The 10378-nt window shown below is 47.9% G+C and overlaps 2 protein-coding genes across 5 annotated transcripts in view; one reads left to right on the top strand and one right to left on the bottom strand.

Annotated features, from left to right (window-relative positions):
- Positions 1 to 4047: 4047 nt before the first annotated feature.
- On the bottom strand, positions 4048 to 9893 carry METTL18 (methyltransferase 18, RPL3 N3(tau)-histidine). Of its 2 annotated transcripts, none has more exons than XM_079108088.1 (2): positions 9734 to 9893; positions 4048 to 7803 (listed from the first exon to the last, which is right to left on the bottom strand). In XM_079108088.1, the coding sequence occupies exons 1-2, from the start codon at positions 9837 to 9839 to the stop codon at positions 6710 to 6712; spliced, it is 1200 nt and encodes a 399-aa protein (XP_078964214.1). In that variant the 5' UTR covers positions 9840 to 9893; the 3' UTR covers positions 4048 to 6709. The 2 variants fall into 2 exon arrangements, with proteins under 2 accessions (XP_078964214.1, XP_078964215.1); XM_079108089.1 differs by having other exon boundaries at positions 4049 to 8038; positions 9734 to 9867.
- Positions 9894 to 9963: 70 nt separating this feature from the next.
- The window catches only part of FIRRM (FIGNL1 interacting regulator of recombination and mitosis), a 43109-nt gene continuing 42694 nt past the window's right edge, over positions 9964 to 10378 (top strand). For 2 of the 3 annotated variants that reach the window (XM_079108079.1, XM_079108078.1), the window contains exon 1: positions 9964 to 10090. In XM_079108079.1, coding sequence (XP_078964205.1) covers positions 9995 to 10090 — 96 coding nt within the window. In that variant the 5' untranslated portion in view covers positions 9964 to 9994. Of the gene's footprint in view, positions 10091 to 10151; positions 10261 to 10378 lie in introns of those variants that run through there. The other variant, XM_079108080.1, reaches the window with a different exon arrangement.

The raw sequence follows: 10378 nt of genomic DNA, 5'->3' as shown, positions 1-10378 counted from the left end.
GGTATGAAGAAGCCGATAGCAAGCAGTACAGTTTTGGAGTGCTAGAATGTTTGACCAGCAGACAGGGGGATGACCCTTGTGGCCAGGGCTGCCCAGGAATGCTGGGGTGCCAGTGACTTCAGGTTTAATGAGCAGCGGTCACCCACCACCCCGAGCTCCCACGGGTGATGTGCAGGGTACGGCAAGTCCCCTCGGACTGTCAGCCAGGGCTTCTGTGCACCTCTCCTCTCCTCTCCTCTGGGACCCTAAATGACTGACGCTGAGTTCAAAGCTGTTGGTCATCTAGGGTTCTGTCTCCCTTTGGCTCATCTCTGACCCTTCACAGGATAAGTCTGACAAAGTCACTTGATTAACAAAGGAGGCACTCAGGTCCCAGCAGAGCGGGAAGACAAGACAGGAGCACACCTGGGACATGTCTCCTCATCGCCCTGCTTTTACAATAGGCCCAGGAGAAGCATGCAACCAGCAGCGAGTGGAGTTGGTACGCAAGACCACACGCTCTTCTGTGAGAAGCACATTTCTGCCAGGCACAGTGCTGCAATCCCAGTAGCTCGGGAGGCTGAGGCCAGAGGATCGCAAGTTCAAAGCCAGCCTCAGCAACTTCGTGAGTCCCTAAGCAACTCAGCAAGACTCTGTCTCAAAAATAAAAATAAAAATGGCTGGGGATGTGACTTAGTGGTTAAGCAACCCTGGGTTCAATCCCTGGTATCAAAAAAAAAAAAAAAAAAAAAAAAAAAAAAAAAAAAAAAGAGAGAAAAGAGAAAAAAGAGAAAAAAACGAAGAAATACATTTCTTTGACTGAAATTGTTGAAAATGGAATTTATCTTCTCTATATACAGTAAGTACTCAGTGATTCCTTGGTGGAATGAGAATGTGTACAGACTTCAGAGTAGGGTAGAATTCTCTTTGCTTTTAAGTATAGGGAAAATTAAACACAAGGCCCTGGAACCTAGCTGGGGCTGCCAGCAGGGACTCCATTCTTCCTTGCTAAAATACTCCAGAGAGCAGAACTGTGTGAGCTTATTCATGTAGAACCCAACAGTGAGCCCATTCAGGAAGTCCTTTTAAACTAATTATGGACTAAAGAATTTATGTTGGGCTTCTGACATTTGCCTTTGTTATTTATTTTTAAGCAATTGAATAAATTATTTACAAGAATAGCAAGAGCTGATCGCAAGCATTAACATCACCAGGGCGTAAGGGTGGCTAATGGCTCTGAGTCTAAGGGCATTCCTCTTTGTGTTGCACTGTGGGTAGACAAGATGAAAGACTTAGCAGAAGTTATAGAACAAAATGTCTTTTCCATGTTTGGAAAATGAAAAAAACCATTACAAAGTAGATATTTTAATATTTAGGATACAGGCTTGGACGCATTTTCTGGGAAAGGAGCTGGAATTTGGAGTGTTAGGAACATCTGTGCCAGCCTTCCTAGAGAATGTGCCTCCGAGGTGTTTTCCATGGATGAGAGAATCTTTTTGGGTCTCTTTGTGAAAGTCCTGGAGAAGCTTGAGGATGGCAAAGAAAACAGGAAACAGAGTTCACTCTGTGGAAAGCTCGGGAAAGAAAAGCCAGTCGCTGAAAAATGCATCTCCCAAAGGAATCTTTAAACACAAAGAGGGTGGGAAACAATAAAAATAAAAAAAGCGGGACATTTTCGGGGACCGTGGGGTACCAGAGAGCTCCCAGGCTGTGTCTTGAATTCCAGGCTTTATTCTGCCAGACTTTCCCAGGCTCTTCCTTCAAAAGGCCCCCTCACCTGAACACATTTTTCCTGCTACTTACAGATAAGTTCAGAATCTAATTAAAGAAATTTGCTAGATGGTATTTAGCCAAAAATAGAAGAATTTGGAATTCTGGGAAATTTCCATACACATCAAGAATTCGGACAATCTTTGACCAGACAAGATAGGGTAGGGATGATAATTTTTATTCTATTTCTTAAATTTCTAATTTCTTAATTTTTATTCTATTTCTTATAAATTTCTCAAATCTCCCAGTGGGCCATTTTGTTGTCTACATGAGCATATCAGATTCTTTTCTTCAGCATCAGAAAGATTTGAGAGGTTGGGCTCTTGAATGATCCATGACCGCACCTGGGACCAGGGGTTTACTTTCGGGACCTGCTGGAGATCTGAGAGTAGTCTGAGAAAATTGCTGGCGCTGCAGCCATACTGCCTGGCTAACTGGAGGCTTTCGGAATCGTAGTTACTGCTGCTGCTGTGGTGCACCCAGGACAGCTGAGAACTCTGAGACTCTTGGATAGGGCCGAAGGGATGGGCTCCAGCAGCCACGGGCTCCAGTGCTCACCCCATGTCCAGTGCGCAGGGGAGGCTTGCCTCTGCAGCCCTAACCCCTGTATTCACCTGCTGCAGAATAACTAGAACCCGATTCTCTTCTCCATTCTGGATTCCCTCCAGAGTGGCAGTCCTGATCACCAAATCATTTCAAGGAGAAAAACCATCTCTTACAGCCGCTTCCCTTACCTGGTGGGCACAGGAAGTACTCTAGTTGTTCTCTTAGTGTTGACTCATCCATTGCCCATTTTCCTATGGCTGTCAGTTGGAAAAGTGGAAGTTTGTGGGACTAAGCCAGAGCACTACTAAGAGAAGCTGAGGAGGCAAAGGGACTGAACCCTCTCAGGGGCTGACTCTGCCTGGAGGAAGGGGACTTTAGCATAAAGGCACCACATGGTCCAGCAGTGTGGCAAGCTGTCTGGGGTTTCATGAGCCCGGTACACCTGATTGTGCCGTGCATGCTGCCAAAGGCTCTCATCTCACGTGCTCGCTTCCATCTCTCCAGTACATGCTGTGCAAAAGTACATGGACAGCCAGTCTCCCTTCAGTGTGTGTGCAGGTCACTGGTCCTGTTCTGTGAGGACCAGATGCCCCACGCCCTTCAGGGGTACTTAAGTCACCAATACTGTTGGTCAGTATTATAGTTTTTATTTCAAACAAAGAAATAATCCTTATCCTGAAAAAGCACTTCTCTCAGACAACTTCCCTTGTAGTGGAGATAAGGGTTATCTGGAGTCACTTTAATTTCTCGAAAAGGCAGAAATTGGAATGGTGAGGGGTATCTAAATTGGTAAATGTACCGTGGCTCCCCCGCCATGTTGGCTGAAGGGAAGCTGTGTCCCTGGGCCGGAATAAATAGTTCCTTCGTGGCACAGGCAACCGCTCTGCTGGGCTGTGCCCCAGTTGTGGGCGATTTTAACATGTGGCTTTACCAGAGGAGAGCCCCTGCGTCGTGCAAACTCAGTGCCGCCATAAACACTCGCACCAAGCACAGCACGTCGGCTGAAGTGGAGGCAGAGGGTCAAGCTGGGTCCTTGCGGTCCTTTCTCCAGCGCTTACTCAGCACCCCAGTGAACCAGCGTGGAGGAGCGGCAGCCAAGACCTGGGTGCTCACTCAGTTCACCCTCCAGCCCCACAGCTGGCACACATCTGCAGCCACTGCAACTGGAACGTCACTGGCACTGCATGTGGTATGGGGAGTCAAGGCCAGCACAGCCACATTCCCTAACCCCCAGTTCTAAACCCTGAATGGAGAGCCACCTGTGGGACAGCGAGCTGAAACTTAGGGAACCGCACAGGTGAGAAATGGGAGCCCACAGGCAGAACACAGCACCCGTGAGCGTGCTCCAGAACCCCGCCTGGGGCCTGGATGCACCTTATCCATTCTTAATCATCTGCACACCAGAGCTCCCTAGGGATTCTACAGGAGGCAGGAGGCCAGGAGGCAGGAGGCCAGGCCAGGCGGGCGGGTGGGTGGTGGTGGGTGAGATTGACACAGAACAGTGGCATGTCTGGAACTTTGTTTTTTCTCCATATTCTGGGCTGGGATTTGTAAAATGCAAAAGGTACAAATCTAAATGTTAACAAAAGTGAGTAGGATTTCCTATCTGTTTAGGAAAAGAGGGTGACAAATATTTCTTGGAAATAACTTTCATTTCTACACAGGAAACAGGTAATAGGATCCATTCAACATTAACTTGTATTCTTCAAAGACTCCATCTGGGAAGATACTATTATAAGCTCTGTTTTACAGACAGGGAGATTGCAAATTTTTAGGGTTTCTAAAATCTGTTTTTATTAACACATTTTAATCATACACATTAATGGGATTCATTGTGAATATGGAAAACAATTTTAAACTCAAGGTATGAGACTACAAAACCCACTGTCTTAGCCTGTATGTCTCCTGAAACAAATCATTTGCCCAAGAAATCTAACAAGAAATCCCTCTCCTGGATTTGTAGCCATAATTCACATCCCAAGTCCTCTTCCTGCCAGTTCTCTTGGTTAGGCGTGTCCCCTTTGGACTGTTACCTCAGAATTATCTAGTTCGCAGGACTGAGCTTCTTTTTGATACCTTCTGCATTTGCTGGACCCGCTTCTAGGGATTGAACTTGTGTCCAGAGCCTCTGCTCAGGGTCTGTCTCTGCTACTCCTGGACAGGCCTCATGTTGAAGGCTAATTTGAGCTTCTCTCGAAAACACCAGTCACGCATCGCAGGTTTACCACTGCGGGAACCTCCCTGCCAGCACATGCAGCTGGCCGGCCCATTTGAACTACCTCATCCAGCAGCTGGGTCTCAAACTGCAGCCAGCATTTCCAGCAAGGGCACTCTAGGGACTAACAGGAGCTACTGCCCGTCTTCTGTGGCCAGCCACTGCCTGCCACTGTACACTCACCTGATGAGACACAAAGTGATCGTAAATGACTTTCTTCACGTCATAGTTAGGAAGAACATATGTAAGCCTATATATGTTAGTGGTGTGTGTGTTTAGTTTTTGATGATGTGAACTTTCTTCTTTATGGTACTAGGGGCACTTTACCACTGAGTTACCCACCCAGACTTTCTATTTCAAGATGATGTCTCACTAAGTTACTGGGCTGGCTTTGATCTTGTGCTCCTCCTGCCACAGCCTCCCGAGTTACTGGGATTACAGGGATATACCATACCAGACTTGATACAGACTTCAACTGTGACTTTCACTGTAGAATAATAAGCAGGTGTTAAGAAACATTTGTGATGAAAAAAGGAATTGATAGGGTTGAGACCCTTGGGAGGTGAAAAGTGTCATTTCCAAATGTCTTTAATTGAGATTCCAGTTCAAGGTGAGGAATATGATTGGGAGCAAATTACTTAATTCCTTTGAGTTTCAATTTGGCTATAAAATGTGGACAGAAATCAGAGCCTAATCCAGGGCTGTTTGGAATATTAAATGTTAGTATGTGTAAAGCTAAACTGTTATACGTATAATATAAGCTAAAAACTGTTAGCTATCATGGTCATTACTAAATGACCCCAGGGTTGACATATATCCTATGAGTTTATAATTATGAAGCAAGATACTATACAAGTACCTAGTTGACAGGTTTCCAATAAATACCACATTTAATTAAATCTAAGATGTAGCATTATTTAAGGTACTTCCAAGAAAGAAAAAAATGCTGACAAAAAAGGGTGTTGGTATCATAAAGACAGAGGGAAGATCAGTGGAATAGGAGATTGAGGGGGAGAAGGGAAGAATGGAAAAGGGGAGGAAATGCAGAATGAATTTGACAAAATCACACTGTGTGTGTGTATAAATATACCACAGTGAAAAACATTTATACCACAGCTATAAAGCATCAACTAAATATATATAAATGAATTTGTTCTTTTTAGATATACATGACAGTAGGGTGTATTTTTCATATTATACATACATGGAGTATAACTTCAAAAATATATACAAATGAGTGCAAGGTAGACTAGTAGAGGATAAGAGGAGAATGGGGTGGGGGCGAGGGGAGGGACCAGGAGGGGGCACTGGGGACTGAAACGGAGTGATCAACTCCCTGCAGGTGTGACTGTGTCCAGAATGAACCTGTCCATTATGAACAACTGTGATGCACCGATAGGAGAAAGGGGGGGGAAAAGCACGTGAGGGGTTAAAAAAATTTTGTGAGGATTAGATTTAAAAAGAAAAAAGCTGACAATTATAGATAGCATAGCAGATCTCAATTTCAGTGATGTGAACATTTTTGCACCAAAATCAACAAAAGCAGTAAAATACCTTTTCTCCCCCCTCCCACATTAGTGAACAACTGATAAGGAGTTCACACGCCCAGAATTCTCTTTCATATTCTTTTTACTCCTACCAAGACCCTAGGGTCTCTTACTTAGCTACAAGGGGGTAACATTAAGTTCTCTGTATCACTTTTATACTCCATCAGATTCTTATTTCCTCATTTCAACTGCTCAGCCTCCTAGGTAAATGAATATGAAAATAAAACCTTCCTAGTTATAAAAGGACTTCAACCTCATATTTGGATTCAGTGCCATTTAGAAATTGCAATATCATTTAAAATCTGGCCAGCACACTTCATGCGAACAAGGAACTAAAAAAGGCTGGGAGAAATTCACAAAACTTGAGATAAGAAATGGCAGGATTTCCTGGGAACACCTTCATGAAAAGTCCAAGGTGGGAAAGGGCAAATGGAATAAAACAGACACTTTCCCACAAAATGACTGCTGGGCCATCTTGCCAATGCTCAAGGACAGCTTCTCAGTCTCACCTGGCAAACACAAGGTTGTAACATAGTTGGTCTATTAATCTGGAGAAACAAAACTAAACACATACCATAATTTCAGGAAAAAAACAATAGCAAAACAGAAGTTTGGAGTCATTCTGTTATTTACTTAGGAGACTCGGTGAATATTAACTGGGCTGCTTAAAAGTCATTTCAATTAGAAATCTCTTTAGTCCCTCATCAATTATTTTAAGTGTTCTAATCTCAAATACATCCCTTTCTTCTACAAACTTCTGGAAGAGATGAACACCTCCACCAACACCAAAATAATGTGCCTTGCTGGCCAGAAGCACCTGCCCATTTTCACCCAGCAGTCTGTGGAATGCCTGGTGTAGAGCGCTATAATAATCTGGGTTGTAAATGGTTTCTGAGGTGAGAATGAGGTCATATTTCACAAAGAGTTTTTCACCGCTCAGCACAAGTTTACAAAACTCAGACCACTCCCCGGAAAAGAAATGGCACTTGCGCAGTTCTTGGGCTACTTTTGATTTCCTGCATCTTTTTGGATCTGGTTCATTTACATCATTCTCTTCCTCTTCCAAAGTGGAATTAGCCACTACATTAGGTAGGGTCACTTCATCAATTACCAAACTGTTATAATCTTGGAAATGAATTTCTTCGGCCCCTCCCTTGAGTGCAGCTATACCCAGCAACCCTGATCCACAGCCAAGATCCAACACTTTTTTCCCAGCAAATTTCACTTTGGCCTTTGTGAAATAAGCTAGGAGGTCAAAGGTACATTCCCAGATTTTTAAGCCTCCTTCATAAATGCCTGTAATCAGATCAGAGCGTGAAGAAAAGCTTTTTGAAACTATGTTTTCTCCGGGGAAGTTCTCTTTCAACAAGGTGGTTTTCACTACTGATAGGTTAACATGGTGGAGACCTGGCAACAGTCCAATGACTTTATTTTCCAGCACTTTCTTCAAATCTCTAGGCACAGCATGCTCTTTGGCAACTCTCAAGCAGGGGCATTCGTCATGTGTCCCCAAGTCCCCTGAGCTGTCAGCTGCACTGGGTGGGCTGTCTGCGTCTTGAGAGGGAGCTGTGTTCTCCACTGACTCACGCTCCCACAAGTGCTCCTCAGGTGACCCCGACTGTCTTGCAGAAAATGCTCTGCTTCCTGGTTCTCCTTCGTGACTCTCTGAGGCAGATGGTGCTTTTGAGGAATCCAGAGTCAAAGCTCCATTCCCAAGAGGTGCTGATTCGTTTTCCAGATGGTCTTCTATACTGAAATTAAATTGAAAGGTCATCCTCTTATTAAATGCACACGGTCCTTGAATTGGAAGGAAGAGTCTTTGACTTCTGGACAGAATTTGATGGTCCACAAAAACCTGCCTCTATTATTCAATTAGTTCTGTTGAGGTCAACTCCTGTTTAGCTGCTTGTTTACCATTACAAATACTTAGAGACATTTCCAAAGACTTTTTGGAGGTCTTTGCTCCTCTTTGAATTTAGCCCTGGAGTAAAATAAATAAATAAATAAAATGATTAAAGCAAAATGTCACATTTCACTAAAGTGAAACATTAAACAGCCCCCCTTACCCTACCCTATAATCAGCTGCCTTTTCTAAAAAAGTTGTTGAGGGAGAGAGGGAGGAGATTTGAGAAAAGATATACATACACACACCTTAAGGTTCAAAAGCTGGAGAAGAAAATAAACTGCAAAAACAAGAGAGGAACAACAGCAGCAGCCACTGCCACAGAACAAAGTCCAGGATTTTCAGACAGGACAGCCGAGGACCTTGTCTTCCCACGATCCTGACTGTAACCAAACCTGTTCACTCCCTAAACTTCCAGAATACTTCATTCTGTTACTGCCTCAAAACAAACAAACAAACAAAAAAAAAAAAAAAAAGAAAGAAAAAAAGAAAAAAAGGAAGGCTGAGGCAGGAGGACCCCAAGTTCAAAGCCAGTCTCAGCAACTTGGTGAGATCCTGTCTCAAAAAATTAAAAAATGGCCTGAGGATATAACTCAGTGGTCAAGTGCCCCAGGTTCAATCCCTGTTACAAAACCCCAAACCCAAACCCAAACAATACAAGAGTTCAAGATTGTAGTTTGGAAGGTGAACATCCCTGTAAAAACCTGCAGGTGAGGTCCTCACTGGGAACATTTCTTCCAGACCAGCAGCCCTGGGCCTGAGCCTGCAGTATTAACAGACTAGTGTAGCCTCAGAACAGACACAAAACAAGGGCACGGAAGAACACAAGGTGACACAAGGGAGCACGCAGGTGAGCACGCAGGTGAGCACGCAGGGAGGACGGCAAAGGTGGAACCTGAGCATCTTCTCGGAATCTACTGTGCCAGACGCTTCAGGACATCTGTTCCAATTCTCACGACAATCCGCCACGTGGGATCCTCATTCCCTTCACTCAAGGCACGCAGGGGAGCACACGGGTACACGGAGACATGCAGGTGACACGGGGCAGCATGCAGGGGAGCACACGGGTACACCCGGACACACAGGTAACACGAGGGAGCACGCAGGGGAACACATAGGTACACGGGTACACGCTGGTGACACGGGGCAGCACGCATGGGAGCACACGGGTACACGGGAGCACGCAGGTACACAAGGGAGCACGCAGGGGGGCACACGGGCACATGGGGACATGCAGGTGACAGGAGGGAGCACGCAGGGGAGTACACGGGCACATGGGGGCAAGCTGGTGACACGGGGCGGCACGCATGGGAGCACACGGGTACACGGGAGCACGCAGGGGGGCACATGGGGACATGCAGGTGACAGGAGGGAGCACGCAGGGGAGTACAAGGGTACATGGGGGCAAGCTGGTGACATGGGGCAGCACGCAGGGGGGTACACGGAGGCACGCTGGTGACACGAGGGAGCACGCAGGGGGACACACGGGTACACGGGGACACGCAGGTGACACGGGGCAGCTCGCAGGGAAGCACACGGGGGGCACGCTGGTGACACGGGGCAGCACGCAGGGGGGCACACGGGTACACGATGGTGACACAAGGGAGAACGCAGGGGGGCACACGGGTGACACGCGAGCATGCCGGGGGGCACACGGGTGACAAGGGAGCCGCGTCCGTCCTGCCGCGCCGCGGGGCCAGCCAACCCGAGCCACGCGTGCACTCGCAACGTCCCGCGGGGCAGAGGGAGAAACCTGGGGACTCCCGGCCTCACCTCCCGGAAGCACGGATCTCCAGGTAGAGCTGTCCGCGACCCAGACGCGGGGACGCTGGCCGCCCAGGGCCCTGGGATCGCAGAGCTGGGACCCGCGCCGCGCCATCTCGCCCGGCCGAGCGCACCAGCGAGTGGAGTCCTCCGGGGGTCAGAGGCGCCGGCTTCCGGCCGCGCGGCGCAGAGCTCGCAAGGCCTGCCGGGAAGCCCGGGCTTCCGGTGCGGCTGTGGCGGGAGCTGCTTGAATCCGCCGAGGCCGGCAGCATGTCGCAGGAGCGCGCGGCCCCGCTGGAGGAGCTCCGCGGCTGGCCCGAGGCGACGTGCCGGCGGGAGCTGCCGTCCGTCCTGCCCCGGCTGCTCATATCCTCGCGGAGGCCGGTGCGGGCGAGCCGCGCCGCCGGGTGCTGTGCACCCTTCCCGCAGTGAGGCGGGTGCTCTGGCCGGGGCGGGGTGCCCTGAGCTCGGGTCCGCCCTTGTAGCTGAGTAGAGTGGCACCGAGGTCGCAGGGGTTTCCGTCCGCGCAGTGGGTGGTGAGTGAGTAGTGCCCGTCGGTGCGGTGAGAGCCCCGGGGGACGGTGCTCGGGTGCCGATCTCGAGATGGTGGGTGAATGAGTCTCCCCGCGCCTTTCCCGGCCACTGCCTTTTCTC

The sequence above is a fragment of the Sciurus vulgaris genome, assembly GCF_902686455.1.
Source record: "Sciurus vulgaris genome assembly, chromosome: 12".
Lineage (NCBI taxonomy): Eukaryota > Metazoa > Chordata > Mammalia > Rodentia > Sciuridae > Sciurus > Sciurus vulgaris.
Note: the sequence above shows the minus strand (reverse complement) of the source record. Positions and strands in the feature narration are given on the sequence as shown.

Excerpts from the sequence above, each read along its gene's own strand:
- METTL18 (XM_079108088.1), bottom strand. The coding sequence starts at position 9,839 with ATGGCGCGGCGCGGGTCCCAGCTCTGCGATCCCAGGGCCCTGGGCGGC. Across the intron at positions 7,804-9,733 it reads GAGATCCGTGCTTCCGGGAG|AAGACCATCTGGAAAACGAA; the intron begins GTGAGGCCGGGA and ends ATTTCAGTATAG.